Source organism: Poecilia reticulata, linkage group LG16 (genome assembly GCF_000633615.1).
Source record: "Poecilia reticulata strain Guanapo linkage group LG16, Guppy_female_1.0+MT, whole genome shotgun sequence".
NCBI lineage: Eukaryota > Metazoa > Chordata > Actinopteri > Cyprinodontiformes > Poeciliidae > Poecilia > Poecilia reticulata.
The window spans coordinates 29,244,767-29,263,245 of record NC_024346.1 but is presented as its reverse complement, the minus strand read 5'-3'; the positions used below and the strand labels follow the sequence as shown (position 1 = coordinate 29,263,245).

The 18,479-nt window shown below is 39.1% G+C and overlaps 2 protein-coding genes across 2 annotated transcripts in view; both read right to left on the bottom strand.

Moving 5' to 3' along the window:
* Positions 1-745: 745 nt before the first annotated feature.
* LOC103478730 (threonyl-tRNA synthetase 2, mitochondrial) lies at positions 746-17,143 on the bottom strand. The gene is made up of 14 exons (XM_017309347.1): positions 17,114-17,143; positions 13,185-13,366; positions 12,995-13,109; positions 9,163-9,309; positions 8,938-9,036; positions 7,370-7,539; positions 6,337-6,499; positions 5,714-5,851; positions 4,126-4,230; positions 3,015-3,115; positions 2,429-2,530; positions 1,290-1,362; positions 1,040-1,154; positions 746-888 (listed from the first exon to the last, which is right to left on the bottom strand). The coding sequence occupies exons 1-14, from the start codon at positions 17,141-17,143 to the stop codon at positions 746-748; spliced, it is 1,683 nt and encodes a 560-aa protein (XP_017164836.1).
* Positions 13,283-18,479, bottom strand: part of rprd2b (regulation of nuclear pre-mRNA domain containing 2b) — a 26,401-nt gene continuing 21,204 nt past the window's right edge. Inside the window, exon 11 of the transcript XR_535837.2 lies at positions 13,283-13,366. The gene's annotated coding sequence lies outside the window, so the exon portion shown is untranslated. The remainder of the gene's footprint in view (positions 13,367-18,479) is intronic.

Below are 18,479 nucleotides of genomic sequence, written 5' to 3'. Positions count from 1 at the left end.
TGCTGTTGACTTCAGCAGTGCATTATTGACATTATTTGAATGAGCCAGTCTTGGTGTAAGAATGAAAATGCCTTATTATTGTAGCACGAACAAATATTGTTTTGTAGGATTAAAAACATGTTGACCGACGATAACCACTTTTTATTGTTTTAATCTGATTTATTTAGAAACAAATACTTTTTTTAGTGATCATTTCCCTACATTTCCCTTTGCCTCAGTGTCACTGTTGTGACTCATGTCTTTTCCATCCTGTTGCCCTCTCTCAATTAAAACAGGAGGAAAAGCGTCCAATCCCTTTGACCTTTACCTTGACTTATCCGTTTCCACCAAACACACATAAAAACACGCAGGCCTGACACCACGTCCACCTTTTCCTATTTTAGTCAGATTGTTCTCTCTCTCTTCCTAACTCTCTTAAAGGTATGTCTGGTTTTCTGCTCTCATGATAAACTTACACAAGCGGAACGTTTGCATATTTAATGGCTTTTAGGGAACAAATTGCATCCGCAGCCGAGTGATGCAGATGTTGGACCGATAATCTTTAAATAGCCTTAAAACTCTACTCTGTACTTTTTTGGGCACAGATTTATCATCAAATTCCAGTAAAGGACAACGCTAAGAGCATAAACAGTAATGTTAATGTACTTTTATTAGGACTGATAGCGTTCACATTCATAAAAAAAAGAAGAGTAAAGTAACAAAACAGAGAAAGAAGCCATGATTTATTCCAGGAAATGAGCCGCTGTTAAAGCTCCTCTCGGTTGCTCCTGGTGTCTCGTAGACGTATGAGGGACCTCAGCACCTCCTCCGTTTGTCTGCTGCCCAACTGTTTGCCCCCTCTGCTCCTTACGTTCACTGCTCCACTCTCACGCTCCTTATCACCCACCACTTCAAAAAAACAAGGGAGGAAAAAAATAAAGCCGCTGAAATATGTTAACATTGATATAACGGAGGAAGAAGCAGGAGATGGAGCGTCGGGGGGGGGGGAAAACATTTATATAGGCAGCTCCAAGTTGCTGCTTTCATTATTCATCTTTACCAAATATGTAGTTGTACTGGGCCAGCTGAGCGGAGCGAATCTTCTTATTTAAGGTGGCTCCTGGATCGTCATTGAAATCCACCATGAAGCCGGAGTTGCAGAACGTCGTGACCACCTTCAGACAACCGAGAAGTTTTCTTCTAAAGATTTTATCTCTTAAAAGCTTCACATATTTACTGATTTATCACACAGAAATAAAAAAAGATTAGACAAAGAGGACTTTGTTGGCAGTTGTCCACCAAAGACTGACCTGTCTAGCGTATGACTCACTGTTGCCCCCTACAGGAATCACCATGATCTGAGACGGAGACAACCACAGCGGCCTAGTTTGGACACAGAGAAACGTGAGAAGATCTCAGATTAGAAGATCATTTTTTCATGTTTTTTTGTGCCTGAATCTTGTCATTCTAATATTTCTTTCATGTCTAATGTTTTTGTGACACTTTTTAAATGTTTTTAATTGGTTAATTTTTTTCAGTGAAGCACATTGAATTAAGTGTGATACAAATAAACTTACCTTACCTGCAACATAATGGTAATTTATCAATTTAATTTCAAAAATGAAACTCAGATAGATGCAAAGTATCCACAGGGTAAACTATTTATTACTTTTTCATTTGGATGATTACAACATAAAAATAACCAAAATTCAGTTTCTAGGAAAATCAAGATATTTCAAAACCAATTAGAAAAGGATTTAGGTGGTTTTCACAGCTGATAGTCCAGCAGACTCTGTTTGACTGGGACCAAAACTGCAACATTTGTTACATTCTCAACTGGTTCAGTTTCACTTTGCGTCAAACGAACCAAACCTTTAAAAAACTGTTTTCCCCCTCGCCTGTGGTGGCGCTGCACCAAGAACCACTGAAGGAAACAAAACAAAAACTTCTGAAGACGACGTGAGCGCAACTTCCCTCCTCACGAAATGTAAACAAAAACAGAGTAGCATCACAATTTAGCAGCTGTACAATTTGTCTTTGGCAAAAGGCCACCAGCCATTTCTGCCACTAATACTAGAGACAAACAATTGTTTTGGTTACCCACAATGCCCTACGCTATGGTCTTGCTTTTAAAGAGCTCTCTGGTGCGTCTGGCATTCATTTAAGCATTCGAACTGCACCAGAGTTCACTTCCACCAAACCGAGACCTGGCTTTGCAGGCGAACCAGAGTTTGCTTTATTGGTCGGCATCAGAGTTCGGTTGTGCATTTACACTCAAACGAACCAAACTGTCGAGGCAAACAACCTAGAGTTTGATAAAAGAGGATTAAACAGGGCTGGTGTGAATGAACCCCAAAATAAGAAACTGTTATGGCCAAGTCACATCTGTAGATTTAAGTCCTAATCATCAAAATAAAACAGAGACCGTGTTTTGTTATCGTGACCTCACCATTTGCCTCCAAAGTTTTCAGCCAGTATGGCGATCATTCTCTCCAGTGACCCCAGTACAGCCCTGTGGATCATCACTGGTCTGTGCAGCTGTCCGTCTCGTCTGAGGAACGTTAAACAATGATTAGGTCACAGTGCAAATCAACGGGGAGGGCAATTTTATTGATTTTTTTTAAAAAAGAGTCAATATCTGCTGAAGCAACCACAACAAATCTCTCAGCTTTTATGTTTTTACTCTTTTCTTCCTTGCAGAAAATCAAATAAATCGAGACAAATATCTGTGCTGCCGTTGGATTCCTCTTTGCTGGATGATTTGAAACACTTTGATAGAAGCAGATTAACATGAAGCAAAGCGAGATCAGAAGCAGTATCCTCTGAAATTTAATCAACACCCAATTATTCACAACTAAATTAGGCTCTTCTTAGCTTCGGTCATTTTAACCTGGACATCACAGGACTTTAAGCACAAAAATGCAAGTTTATAAAAATGACAAGTAGAAGGCAGAACCCTGGAGGTTTAAAGCAGCACAGATGTAGGAATGTTTTGGAAACCGAGGGCCAAAGGCAGCAGATCTGAACCGACTCACCCGACGTACTGAAGGTTAAATCTGATGGGCAGCTGGAAGTCGAGCTGGATGGTGGCACACTGGTGTTGTCGGCCAATCGCATCTTTAATCTGGATGTCGATCTGAGATGAAACAGAGCAGCGTTTCCTAGTGTCTGGACTTCGCTTCTGCTTTTCAACAAATCTGATTTTAGAGCTCTTAGGACACCAGCGGCAGCCCAAGCACATTTTTGTGGACTGAACTGGTTACAAACTGGTTTCTGGGAGAAGCTGCAGTACCCAATTGTGGCCAATGTGGCCCAGCTTCACAGCTGTGAGGAATGTGAGTTAGAAAAGCACAGGACACTGTGTGCATGTACCTCACACATGACCTGACCTTCCTCCTGCTCTTAGCCTGCTCATGTCTGCCTAAAGCCAACATCCTCCTGCGACTTGTTCATCAGATGCACAAAAATAAACAGTCCCAAAAGAAAACAGAGCACATTCCATTTTAACAATTTCTAAATTTATACATAAAACTCAGAAGCCAATAAAAAGAGAATCAATTTAGATTTTACTGCTGTGACTTGCATCATTTAGATCTCACATTTTCTCTGCACAACTCCAATCTGTGGAGTTGTAAAGGGAAAGGCAGCTCCACACTGAACAGAAAATGGTGAAAATGTATCAATAAAGCAGTAATACAAGGCTTAAGGCAAAAGTAATTTAAAATCTGTCACAGACAGTTAAAGTTAACAGAAAAGAACAACTATGTATATGTTTAAAAGCCCACAAAACTCTTACCCGCGAGATTTAGGGGTATACTTACAGATAAAAACATTCGTCTCTAAGTAATAGTTGGTTCTCAACTCAGTAAACCTGAAATTAACCCTAACTTGGAATAAAATGCTTAATTTCAGGTGCTGTGTATGCTTTCTGCGAAGTGGCATCTTCCATTTAGATTTTTTTTTTTCTCTAATTGAGTCTGGAAAGTTTTTGCATGTTTCATCGATGCACCTCTAAGTTGGAAAACTGCACAACCAGTTATACTTGTTAAATCTGTATTGGCTAAGACAGATCCTGATCAGTGGATCGATAGCTGTAGCTGCCGTCAGTAAATGTTTGCACCTTTCTCACCGCCCCTCCCTGCTGACCTTTGGTCCGTAGAAAGCTCCGTCTCCAGGGTTCAGCTCCCAACGTTCGGCAAACTGCTGCAGACTCTTCTCCAGCTGCTGCTCAGACAGAAACACACGAGACGACTGGAGATGAGGCGGCGCAGGAGAACATGCAGGCGATTAATTCACATTATTATCAGCATTTTGGGCTTTGAGTATGAACTGTGGGAGCACAAAAACTGATGTAAAGTTACAGTGAACAAAATTTCCTCTTTAAGACAGTAGAGGACACTCAGGTCAGCTATGAACTGGTTCTGCACTAGTTCTTGGTTTTTCCATGGATGAAAGCTCTTGCTCTTTTTTTGGGACCAACTTTGAGTTGGAGCAGAAGAAAGAAACACAGCAGCTGCAGGTGGGCTCATGCAGACCCGACAGCCAATCAAAACGTCTTGAGCAGGAAGTTTTATGCTTCCTTGAACAGATTGAGATAGATCTTTGGGCAACATAAAACATGTTCTCATTACATTTTAGCTCCTCTTGTCACTTTAAATCCAAATAAGCTGCTGCTGGCCACGCCCCCTAATTCAACATTTACACTCGCACATGAAAATGGCAGCAAACAGATGCGCAGTTATATGACTGTACATCTTTAAAAAGCAGAAATGGAGCCTCCTGCACAATCAACTAGAATTCATAAAGTGGTTTATGTATGGTCGGTTACAAAAAAACACTTGTCTGTTTTCAGCAGCCGTTGCACATAACATACAGCGGTAAAACCAGCTGACCAAATGTGCTGCAGCTCCGTTTGGGTTTCTAGATGACGACTGGGTTAAGCTGGGGTTGCTAGGTAACGGGGCGATGCCCATGGGTTATCTCTTAGCAATCGGGAAGTTTTTGAAACTGCTTATTTTCCAGACAGCAAAAAATATTAAAGTATTGTCAAAAACATCTCAGTCTTAGAAACAGCAAAGACACAAATGGAAGAAGAAAACCATGCAAATTATCTATGTGAATTATCTATAACAGGTCTCCTTTAAACTCTAAAGTCGGTTTTGTTGTGAGCTACCTAATTCAGAACCATAAAGTTGTTAGAACAGATCCAGTGGCAAGAACAAGTCAAGTTAGCACAGGTGTAACATGAGCTCTCCTTCCATCTTCCATTTCTTTGTTTGAGGAGTTTCAGGCGGTTGTCACCAAAGCTGAACTTACGTCTGCTGTTGTTCACCGAATTTATAAACAACCATTTCCAACAAGGGTTTTAAACCCACTGCCTATTCTCTTTCATGTAATCAAACACTGCTAGTAAATCCTTCTCCAAGCGCTGTGTTTGGCTTCTTCCAGCACTTTTAGAATCACATTGCATTAATAAGTGAAGTTGTTAATATTAGGGTATCTGTTTGCATGAAAACTGTGATTAATGATGTGATCTGTGTGGTGAACTGAATGCTTGAACCGTAATCCTGAGGAGAAATTAAAAACTAGCTGCATAAAACATTAAAAATAAAACAAGGACATGGCTCAGAGTTAAGAACTGGTGAAGCACTTGAACCAGTTTGGTGGAAACACCCTATCAGGGTCTTCTTTAGGGCTACGTTGTGATCAGCAGTGTGTGAAAGTGTGTGCTTGCCTGTTCGGCGTGGTCCCACTGTTCAGGCTCCCCCAGGCACGGAGTGGGACGTGTGGACAGCAAGCAGTGGAAGGAAAACCCAAACACTTGATAGACGCTCCGAACAAAGTCCAAACAAGCCACAATCTCCTGTTCCAGCTGCGGAGAAAGAGTGAAACGGCGGGGTGAGAGAGGGGGCGACAAGAGGACAAGGAAGTATGCAACAATCAACAGAGCTGAGGTAAGACAGAGGAGTTCAAAGGGTTAAATTCCTGCCCAGGTAGGAAGAGTGAATCTAAGATTGAATTAGCATTTCAGAGGCCAGTGATTATCATGTGATCTCTGAATTACCGGGGCGCAACCAGAGACCTGGAGAGCGGATATGATGGGAGAGATCCAGGTCTGGATGCAGCAGATCAGGATGACTGTACAGCTGCAGCGACACACATGTGGAGGTATCATGTTTGAACGGGACAAAGGGTCACATTCATCCAGCTGGAGGCCTCCTGGAATGCCTCAGGAGTTATTTGTACAGCCCATCTAATTACCGTGCAACATGTATCTCCTTTACAGTTTCGATTTAATTGAAGCACCTCCAGAGATATAATGTGACTTAAATAGATTAAAAAAAAAACATGTTCTACCTGCTCCGGTGTGCAAAAAATGTGTGCGTCGTCCTGGCAGAACCTCCGGACGCGAGTCAGCCCTCCCAGAGCTCCAGACAGCTCATTACGATGCAGAGCCCCGAAGTCGGCCCAGCGCAGAGGAAGCTCCCGCCACGAGCGAACCCGATGCTCAAACATGAGACTAGACGAAACAGAGCAGAGTCGGTTACCATGGAGTCGTCCAAATGTAGAAATAAGTCTGATATACACAGCTTTTACTGTCCCGCAAAGCAGAAATTCAGGTGTAAAAGCAGCAACTGATGTAAAGGCTCACAAAAAAGTTTTTAAAGTGTTAAAAGCAATATAAAAAATAAGATTAACATCAACGAAAATAACACTATATATTAGGAAATGACATTAAAGCAATATATATTGCAATACACTCGTGTTCAATAAACAGATAATACTTTAATAGAATGCTCAATAATTCCACTGATCTCCAATCCAGAAACACACAGCATTCTGGGAGATGTAGGCAGAGGAAAGCAACTCAACCTCTCACAGCAAGGTTAGTGGAATCAACTTACTCGCTCTTTGGTTACCTAGCAACTCACTCATTCTTTGGTTACTTAGCAACAACCCGCTTGAGTAAGCAGCAGTTTTAAGTTTTGCCACTGTGGCTCATAACTGCTAATAAATAAACAATAACGATGTGGATAAAACAGGAAATATCACATCACAAGTTTGGAAGTAAATCAGGTAAATAAAGCAAAAAAACTAATCAATAATTATCAATATCATTTGGTATGAAACACTAATATTGTGATCAAAATATCGTGTATCTGTGCAGAAAAACAGATGTGGAATAACAGCGGAAATGGTATTTAAAAGTGAGCAAACAGCAGCATGGATGTAAACACTTATGAATTTTGTTCGGAGCAGTGATGGTTCTAAAGTCCGAGAGCTGCTGGGAGGAAGGATCTGCGGTAGCGCTCTTTTGTGCATTTAGGATGCAGCAGTCTGCCGCTGAAGAAATGCTGTGTGTTATGCATGTGTGTGTTTTTGCTTTTACCAGTGTGCAGGGCAGTTCATGGGCTTCAGAGCGAAGGTCTGAGCGCCCTCCGAGGTTACGGTGAACATGTTCTCGCTGTAGTGCTCCCAGTGGCCCGAGCGCTCCCATAAAGCGGTGCTGTAAAGAGTCGGGGTCACGACCTCGGTGAAGCCTCGCCTTCGGTACTCGCTCTGTGAGGGGTCGGAGAGGGAAGGATATGTGCAACAATGAGCGAAGGAGCGGGTCAAGCTGTCACAACAGCGTCATTATTAAACCAAGACTAACATCCTGACCACGGACACACACTCATAAATCTTCAGGGTCATAAACTGAGCACATTAACGGGAGAATTCAGTTCGCAGAAGAAACAGTCATTACCAAGAGGAACGAATGAAAAACCTTCAGCTGCTGATTCTCATCCAACTTGTCTCTTATTTGGAGTTACAGCAATCACACTGAGGCATGTTTTGTATTTGGATTCAGCTAAACTGCATTAAAAGGTCATTTTTATTAGCAGTCTAAATATGGAGCTCAGCTACAGTATTGTGACTAAGTATTGCTGCAGCTTCAGATCTAATTTCTAATGTTTCTAGAAAAGAAATTAACGCTTCAATCCGTCTTGGAGATGGACAAACATTTTCTCAGACAATGTGCCAGAATATTGAGCCAGATGTTACAAATCTATGTATGTGTAAAAAGTTTTTATGTACAGAGATCTAGTCTTTTAAGACTTCTTTAGTTTATTAAACTTCAAGAAAACAGTAAACTTCCTGCATTTCTGGGTTTTCTTCAAGTTTCAAAAGGTTAAATTTAAGGTTTTAAAGACCTTTTTAAGACCATTATGTTTTAAATGTAAAATCTGCACAAATGACAAAAAAAAAAACAAGTTAACATGGTCATGTAATAACTTTAAATTTCTGACTTTTTTGTATTTTTGAAAAATTATTATTGCTTAACTTTGTGTTTATGCAAAATGCATACAATTTGTCCACTTGATGTATTTTAAGCCTGAAGTCTCAAAACTAAATTAAGAAATTTGTAATATTTTATCTCTACTTACTAAAAATCTACCAACTTGGATCTAGATTTTTTAAAGTCTAAAGATTAGATTATTACATTTGAAACTAAAGTCCTGGATTTTTAAAATAAATGATCTTGACAATTACAAAATTACAAACCTCAATTAAAAAAAGACATAGTCTACATTACTCCAAAAGCTTTAAATTAAAAATTAAGACAATCTGTTGATTCTGTATATTCATCATATTTGATTCCAGTCATTCATGTTAATTTGAAAAGTTGTTCAAAAATATTTAGCTTAAAAATATAATTTATTTAAAACATCACAGATGTGATGATTTTATTTACTGGCTGTTACTCCAGTAATTCCATATATGAAACTTATTTGTCGTCTGTCGACTCTAAATGTTAGGCATAAAATTAACTCCACCTGAAATAAACTACAATAAAGAACCAGCCTTTTTCTCCAACTATCTGAAGCATAAAATTATAAATGTTTGACTCTGCCAAACATAATGAGTCAATTTGGTTATAAAGGGGGTATAAGTAGTTTATAAAAAGTAGAGTACCTTAATAAAGTCAGTGAGTGTGTTGTAGATGTGGGCTCCTTTAGGCAGGAAGAAGCAGCTGCCAGGGCTCACGTCGTTGAAGAAGAACAACTCCTGGTCCTGAACGAAAACATAAAATCTATTTACCGATGAGAGGGTAAGGGGTAGGGTTGGGGTTACCATTAACCTAACCCTACCCTGATTTTACCACTTAGTTTCACTTCTGTAATGCATCTCTCATCTCACTGTTCCTATCCGCCGGTGGTCTCTCCTCCGCGCCTCTTCCTGCTCCCTCTCCCACTCCTCCCTGTCCTTCTCTCCTGGAAACGCAACACCTAGCAGACGCGTTAAGCCGCTAGGCTCCGTCTGGTTGGACAGCGTGATGGAGGACAGCTGGGATGAGAGAAAATAATGAGCGAACAAACAGATGGCAACAAAGGAAAGGAAAGTGACAGGTTGGCAAAAAAAAAAAAAGGAAGAATGTGATATTTATCTGATGGAAAGCATTGTGTTAGCGCTTGGAACAGGAATACGGCCTCTGGCAAACACAACATCCTGTCACCAATATTTCCAGCCTCATGCTGTTGTGGAATTCCAGTCTGCCCAGTGACAGACCGGTACAGAACCAGAGCCACAGATCAGAAGAATGAGGGAAAAATGTCTGATTTATTCGGGGGAAAAAGGCCACATGAGACTAGGATGGAGTATTCTGATTATAGTGTGATCAAAAATTCTCAATCATCTTGTTTGAAGCATAAAGAAAAGACCAGAGCTATAAAAGATAAAACAGTGTTTGGCTTTCTGGAGACTAGTTATCCATCCTGAAGCTAGAATTATAAAAAGGCAAACGCGTGAAATTACAGAGAAGCTGAGCAAAGAAAAATCAAGAAAACAAGCAGAAGACAAACAGCCACGTACCTGCAGCATCTTAAAGACTTTGAGGAAACCTGTGTGTGGGAGGAGAGGCCCGTCACACACCGCTAACCTGTCCCCACATCTGAATCACACACAGGATAACAGCAGGTCACATTTCTGTTGTCACGAAATAAACAACTAGAAAGCAAGTCGATATGAACACGTGCCTGTAGACTGTGACTGTGGGGCCATTAATCTGCTCCTCCACAAGCTGCATCCGCAGTTTACTGTCCTATAACACACACACACTGCACTATTACAAAACACAGATGCATAATAAGGCAAGTGTCAAAGTTATTAAACTCAGAAATAAACTATTAGAACTAAATATGGGGCTACAAGACTGAGTATCAGCAAGACAATAACAAGAGAGTGCTTAAAAAAATTGACTTTAAGAAATGAAATATTACTGCAGGCTTCCAAATTTTTCCCAGAGTTCTTAAGTCTTGATTAAATTCAGTTTTCTGGAGTATGAAAAGCATTCCTCCTTTTAGCTGCTCAGCACAGGAACTTATAACAGCAGAGCCAAACTAAACATAACGAGCCGTTTCAAAGTATTTAATTAAACTGGATTGATGCGGATGCTCCAACATGGTTGACCTCAAGCGATTCTCTTCTTGCTTTAGTTTGTAATCTGTGCAAAATGGTCTGGAGAAAGTCTCCACTTCCTGATGAAAGAAGTGCTGCATGGACGGAACTTACATCTGAGCTGAAACCTGATGTTCATTAAAGCACCAGGTTTGTATCAATTTAAACAAACCTGTGAATTCTCCGTCAAGCATTTTTGTCCGTTTCCGTTGCCTTTAGTGGCACCTGGTGATTTGAACTTTTTCTGTGATTGCACTGCAACAGATTTTCTTTAAACCAAACAATGAATGAACTACTATTACTGCTTTCTCTACTCCTTTAATTTGTAACCAGCAATTCATCGGATACCCAACAATTTCCACTGCAGATTCCCCTGACAAGGCAGAAACAGCAAAGGTAATTGCGTACCTACCTGCAAAAAACTATTAATCAGTAAGAGAGTTCCTACAGAGCAGCTTGAAGTGCTGCATCACTCAACTCCTCAAAACATGGAAAAAAGTGAATTTAAAAGTGAATTTAAGACGTATCTATATGTATTTTAGGCTCTGGTATGAAACAATCGATTAGTAATTTGGACTTCCCACGGTCTAAAAATTTAAATTATTAAGTTTTGTACTTTTTAAGATGCAGCAGAAATCCATTTTTGCAGGTTGTGTGCAGCTATTTAAAAGATTTACAGTGTTAGACGGCAGGACGATAAATTAAAACAAGGGAGGACCTAACTGTTTGTGCCTGATGTACAACATATTTAACTGCAGCATAAATGATAAGGTCCAACATAAGAACATTATGAGACATACAGCAATAATTACTGACCTGAAACAGTTCATGTAGCTCTGCTGTGTTCAGGTCCAGTCCGACTAAAGGACGTTTGAGGGCTGCAGCCTCCTTACATTTTGCTTCCACATCACTCAGTGACAAGGAACTGAGGAAGAAATTAACAAATTAAAACAGACTCATTCTGTTTTAGATTTTTTCAATACTTTATGACCTTGAGTACTAAAATATTAATCTAGGTCAGCTTCTCCATCTTTTTTCTCAAAGAAATCATGAAACACAATTGTGAAACTAAAGGAAAATAAAGGGTCATTTCAGTTTTTTGGCATCTAGATATAGTTGGATTTTATGAAATCTCTACATAGGACTTTGATACATATCCTTCATCTCAAAGTTTGCTAACATAAATAAATTCACTTCAGATGTGCAAAAACAAAAAACTGAAGTATCTGATTTTTAAGGGTTGTGAATTTATTGGTTAGTAACTAAGAAACTAAAATGAGCATTAAGTTTAATAGAAGGTCACGTTTTTTTTGGGACGTACAAAAAACCCCCTCAAAAAGTTTATCCTCTTCTTAGAAATCAACTGTTTTCCATAATAGTTTTACCTTCGAGATAATAGAATTACAGTCTAGAAATTAAAGCTTTTCCCCCCCATACATTTTATTTCTTCTACATTTAGTTTTCAAGACTACGCAAGAACGCTGAGTGTGTAATGACATATTCAACATTGCAGCAAATACAGATGAAATAGACATAATGCACAGGAAAAATGAAAGTAAAAATACCTTCCAACTTGGCGAGCTCAGCGACTAGAGCTGAAAAAAAAGCTCCTGTTAACGAAGGACAAGTCTCACCTGCTGCTTGGGACTTGGTCGCAAAAAAGTCCGAGCTCCGACGCTCCTTCTCTGCAGACCTCTGCACCAAACACCCCCTCCAACACACCACCAAGGACACACGCTCCTGTCCTCCATGCTGCCTGTAAATTAGAGTTTATTCGGCTCAAAGACCCAGAGGATTTAAAAAAAATAGAAGGTGTCCATGAAGTTTACATAAAAGTTGACATCTACAGCAATATCAGATTTTTTTCTTTACTTGTAAGGAGTTCAAAGTTCACAGAAAAAAATACTTCTTTGAAACCAAACCAGTCAGTAAAAAAGGGTAAGAAAAATTAATGAGCTATAGATTAAATATTGATCTCACAGATAATCAAGGAAACATCTATGTTTCCTTGATTTTCCCCATTTGATGTCAAATTTCAGGTTAAATTAAGAAAACAGACAAACAGAAAAACAAACACACCTAAGGCCAGAATTAAATTATGAGAATGAAGAAGTACGACAGTAATTTCAAATAATGAGAATAGAGTTATAATACTATGAGAATAAAGTCAGTGTCACAAGAATAAATTGGTACCGTATTTTCCGCACTATAAGGCGCACCTTCAATGAAATGGCCTATTTTAAAACTTTTTTCATATATAAGGCTCATAGAATAGACGCTTCAGTTTGGGTTGCCAATTTGTTCCATACTCTATTATTACACATCCACATTTGTAAAGAAGTGGTCCCCGAGTACTTTATATAGTAGTCTGCCCCAGTCGTTGTTTCACTCATGGTGTTGGTGTTGCGATATTGTGCCCAACTGCATTCTGGGCAACACAGACCAACCGACACCCTGCCGCCGCAGTCTCTGTCTTTCTTTTGGGAATACTGCACCTTTGTTCTACCAGTATAATGACTTTATTGTGGTAGTATTGACTCTACTCTTTGTCTGTCTCTAATACCGTCGTACATACCTGTCTCCCTTCAGCCGAGTCAAATCCCAGAAGCTGCAGTTCACAGTCTGCCTCTAGAGGTCGCCCCAGCTCCCACAGCGCCCCATTCACCTTGCACACCAGGGCTCCTTTCACCCTGAAATAAAACATGGATTTACACCTGCAATCATGCGATGCCTCAGAAACATTTCTGCCTATCTTGTGTATTTACCTCAGACTCTGTGCAACGTAACGCGGTGTGGTTACTCCAGCTGTTCCCTTTACCGTCTGTCCATTAGTGAGGCGGACGGAGAGAGGGCTTTCTCTAACTTCATGTCTCCTGTTCTCGTCTCTTTGTTCTCTGAGAGACTCGAAGACACGCAGGCGCTCAGACAGGGCTGGAGACAACTGGAGCTGCAGAGGAAAAATGGAAATATTAAAAAGGGTAAGCAGGCACATCGTGAAACATGACGAAAGTCAGGAAATGAGTAAGTCATTAAAATTAACAGCATTTCATCATTTCAGTTGTAAATCTTGTCCTAAAGCAATGTTTTTGTAACAGAAACCCATATTTTCACCTTCCTGAAGTAATGGCCTAAATCACTTTTTTTTTTTGGAAAAAGTGACTTTTTTGTGCTTAAAGCATATTTTGGAACAAAAGAGGTGGCGATTGTTTTGCCAAAACCACTTTTAGTAAAAAGCTATTTTTATCGTTATAGTAGGAAGGTGACGATATGTTAGAATTACTGTTCAACTCTAAGATGACTATTTTATAAGGGCCAATGGTTTGGAGAATAAGTTATGTTATTTCATTTGTTACTCCCTGCCAAACAAAATGAACATCCAGTCAAAATGATGACTCAAAACTGTGGTTCTCATACATCTGGTGGTCCTCAGGCTTCCTCTAGTGGCAACAATGTGAATTTAAAACTTTATGTCTAACCAATAAGGTAAGGCCATCGCAGGGATGCAACAATTTTTTTATTTCAAGGTTCTAGAATCAAAACTTTCATTACTTTAATAAATTTTTTTAAAATATACAAAAGAATGTTCTGAATATTTGGCAGATATTTCCAGAGAGGTTGGGTTTTAAACATTGGACATCCATCAAAAGTCAAAGGAATGAAAGTGGTGAAAAAAAGGAACAAAAGGGAAGAATGGTTAAAATAGGAGAGAAAAATATTCAACCTAAAGAGGAAGCGAGACAGAAAGAAAGAAAATAATAGAAGATAATTCATAAGGAAACAAATGGAGGACAGAAATAACCAGAAGATGGAATGAAATCACAGGAGAACAGAAGTAAGGAGGAAACATTGGGAATAATAAAAAGAAGAAGGAATGAACAAAGGAACAATAAAACGACAGAAAGCAATAACTGGAGGACAAAAGGAAAAAAAACTGTTGAACAGGAAGGAAGGAAGATAGGAACAAAGAAATAAATGAATGGAATAATGAACAAAGTGAGATGGATGGAAGTAAGAAATGTTTTTTAAATACAATAATCTTTTTTCCTGTATTGCCCTAAAGCAAAAAAAAAAAACACAAATCAATTTACACACTCATCCAGTCTGTGTAGGAACTCTGTACTCAAAAAGGTTTGTTGTTCAAGCAAACTACAAGATCCTGGAATATAAATTTTAAAAAAGATGTGCGGAGAAGAATATCCAGAACAATTTCAGAAACTGGAGAGAATGACAGTGAACCAGAGAAAACTCATGTTTTAAGCAAAATCATGTTTGCTTTCTCCAATGCTTTTAACACAACTCAGTCTGATTTGCTTCGTCAGAAACTCCAAAAGACAAGTGGAGACCTCAACAATCATATTGAAGGAGTATGTGTCTAGCCTGGTGATCAGCAGCACCACAGGGAACTGTACTCTCACCATTTAGATTCACTCTGCACACTTCAGACTTCCAGGACAAAACAGACTCCTGTCATCTGCAGAAATACTCGGATTACTCTGCAGTCGTCAGGTGCATCAGAAATGGACAAGAAGCAGAGTACAGAGATCTGGTGTCATGATGTGGAAACAATCAACTCATCTATGACATGAACAAAGATGGCTGTAGATCTCAAGAGAAACAGGGTTAGAGCAAACTCCATTTCCATCATGGGGGGAAAAAGTAGAAGTGGTTGAGGAATATAAATACCTCAATGTCCACCTGGACAACAGACTGAACTAGAAGAGAAGCATCTACAAGAAAGGGCTGAGCAAGCTATGTTTCTTGAGGAAGTTTAAGTTCTTTGGTGTTTGGAGCAAAATGCTGCAGATCTTCTGCAAATCTGTTCTAGACTCCTCTAGAACATCTGGAGAATATAGTACAAATGAGATTTCTTTATAAAACGAAGATTACTACAGACAACTCGGTGCATCCTCTTCATGCTTTACAACAACAGACTGTCTTCAGCCAGAGGCTTTCTCAGACGTGAAAAAGTAATACTGACTCCTACAGGAGATCCTTCCTGCCATCAGCATCTAGTATTCTTTGAAGAAATTTCAATAATATGAGTTGTAACATTTAATTTCCCTTTGGGATTACTAAGGTATTTTTGAACTGACTTTTGAAAACAGTACTGGTGGCTATTTCAGCAGAATCACCACCATTTGCATTAGTCCAGCTAGAAAACTTTAATTTAGTTGTTGTGGGACATTAAAGCCACACTCTTTGCAACAAATGCTCAACTCCATTCCACTGACAACGTTAATGTCTGTTCTTATGCTACAACTATTATCAATAGAAGTAACTGACAATGACAATTTGTTTTATTTGTAGATTAAATGAATGTCAATACATTGTCTGCCTGATACATTTGGCAGATATTTATCATTTGGTATTGAGTAAGTAAACCAAAGACAGACATATCTGCAAGACGAAAAGCATTTCTGTGGCTATGCTGACAGTAAACATGTAAAACAAGTGAGGTTGGGTCCGTTTATCATTTAAACACATTCAGGCAGACCTCAGAGGACAATCAGTCAGTCTCTGTGTGCTGATTTATTAATAGTAACCCTCCTTTAGACACCATTTGCACGGCAGAGAAGATCTGTAAGCACAATGGATCAGTCACATGAAACGTCCCAAGTCCCATAAAAAAAGCAACAGCTTTGGTTAGATCATTTAGGTTTACAAATGCAAAACTGTTATGCCAAAAAAAGTGTCAAAATTCAAATCCTAAAACAAAAACATTATCATCATAAACATAAAAATGTTGACCTTGAGAAATGATCTCAAGCATAGAATGCCAAGCTAAAAAATAAAGTGATGTATCATTGGAATAACTAGCACTGGCATAACATTATGACCAGTATGGGCGCCCTGACTTTGCAGATCCACATGCAAAACAGTGAAGAACTGTGTATTCTGCCACCTATCTATACAATCCAGCATTAACGTCTACAGCAATCTGAAAAAGAGCAACTCATCTGTTGCATTTTATCAGATGGTGGTTTAAAAACGTTCCTTTCTTGGGTTGCTTTTGATTAATATTGACCACTGCAGACATGATCACCCCAGAATAGCTACAGTTTTGGAGATGCTCTGACCTACTTTAGAAATCACAGACTAATCCTTATGAAGCCCAATATTCCTGCTGGTAACATTCAATCTGAGGTGAGAGTTATCTTGCTGCTTAATATTGTTAACTAATGAAAATCCTAATGCTAATTATTGGAAATGCAAATATTCTGCTGGGGACAATGTAGCTAAATTAGAACACCCTCAATCCCAGAAAAGTCAAAAGTATTATGCAAACATTTTGTAACTAATGACAATATTGACACATGGTACGGTTTTAATTTTGGGGTAGCTGAAAAAGGGGGAATATTTAAAAAAAATAGAGAAAAATTTGGTTGCATTAAACATATTCCTATTAAATTGCTCCTTTTCCCAAAGGACATTTATTTTAATATAATTATCAGCTAATGCAACCGTTTAGTCAATAATAAAAGGTTTAAATGCGTAATTACACTTGATAATAAATGTACAAAACAGAATTTGTCTACACACGTATTAAATGGATTTCAGCTTCAGCTCATGACATGACACACAGTAAACACACTGCCCTGTATGCTAACGTTAGCATCAGTTAGCTTCCAGTTGCTACCACAAGTTTCCGCACCTTGCTGTACCTCCTTCGTGCGTGGAGTGTCGACCTACTCACGAGCAGCTTAAGCAGCTGCGTCACCGCCATCCTGAACGCACCTGCCTAAAAGTTTATTTACAAACATGCCTCATCTGTCTTTCTCCCTATGCAAGCCGCCATAACACAGGAAACACGAAAGTAGGCAGAGCAGCGGTGACGTTCGTTGAGGTCAGACTCAGTGACGCAGATTCGGGAGCAGCGTGCGCGCTCGCGGCTAAAAGCCAGAGCGCGCTTACACTCAAGAGATGCGCCAAACGGACACAGAGAAAAAGGAAGGATGCAGAGGATGCAGGGCGCGATGCACTGAAAAACGAATAATTAGTGGCTCAAATTGAAGTTATTAGTAATTAATTTAAGTCAGAAACTTAAGATTTCGCAGTAGACATTCTGCTGCATTCGGGCGATAAACAAGGTGGAAAAGGGCAATGTTTGTGGCCTCTCTAGTTTTAAAATACATTTATCCATCTAGTTAACATCGATAGATTTTTTCATTTTCCCCTTAACGTTAGCATTCCTTCAGTAATCATACATTCGCAACATTTTAATCCTCCAGTTACAAAAATAATCACATTTAATATTTAATTTCGAGAATGTGCGAGCAGCGATCTTATTTACAGACGCACTCAAATGCAATGCTCTTCTAAACTGAAAAACTAATTTCAATGATTGTAGATGCTGTACTTTGAATTTAGCATTTTGATTGATCTCATTAAAACCTTACTGATCAAGATGAAGCTTCAAGATGGAGTACAACCAATCTGCCACACGAGGGCGCTGGGGCATTATAAGAGTAGAGTCGATCGTGATGTCACACTTTTCAGCATATTATAAATTTGAAATTATTTCGGTGTCTAACAATTCTCATCATTAATCCACTGACATACTACAGTCTAACTCAGTAGGGGTAATGTATGTGTTTAGCATCTTCATGAGCTTCCAGCTGGAAATTCAAAATAATTAAAAACCAATTCTTACAAAGGCCAAAAAAGGCACATTAAAATATGGCACGTTTTAACTATAGGTAATTGCCAACAAATTTGGAGATGAAAAATTTCTTTACTGCTTAACATTAGGTTGATGGTGTTTTGTAAATGAGTAAAATTCCAACTGGGTCATGAAACATTGCAATAGGTAATGCAAGGTTTGTGACTAAATTGGCAAACTTTGGGGCAACTAAAGGTAAAAATAGTTTTGGATATCATATTTGTGTTTTTAAAGGCAGATGAGATAAAAGCAATAGGAGCTTATGAAAATAAAACAGTTGCTACACTTGTCCAGCAAAATGTGCTGACATTAAGTGAAACCATTACAACTGGACTTAAAATAGGGACAGATTTGCTGGATCTTAAGGCTATAATCTTCTATAAAAAAAAGTGCCTGTTTT

What these genes read in the sequence shown, in the direction of transcription:
- LOC103478730 (XM_017309347.1), bottom strand. Translation starts at nt 17,143, where the DNA reads ATGGCGGTGACGCAGCTGCTTAAGCTGCTC. An exon ending in ACTCGGCTGAAGGGAGACAG is followed by an intron (nt 9,310 to 12,994) that starts GTATGTACGACG and finishes CTCTCATCCCAG; the next exon opens with CTGTCCTCCATCACGCTGTC. An exon ending in CACTCACTGACTTTATTAAG is followed by an intron (nt 7,540 to 8,937) that starts GTACTCTACTTT and finishes GACCCCTCACAG; the next exon opens with AGCGAGTACCGAAGGCGAGG.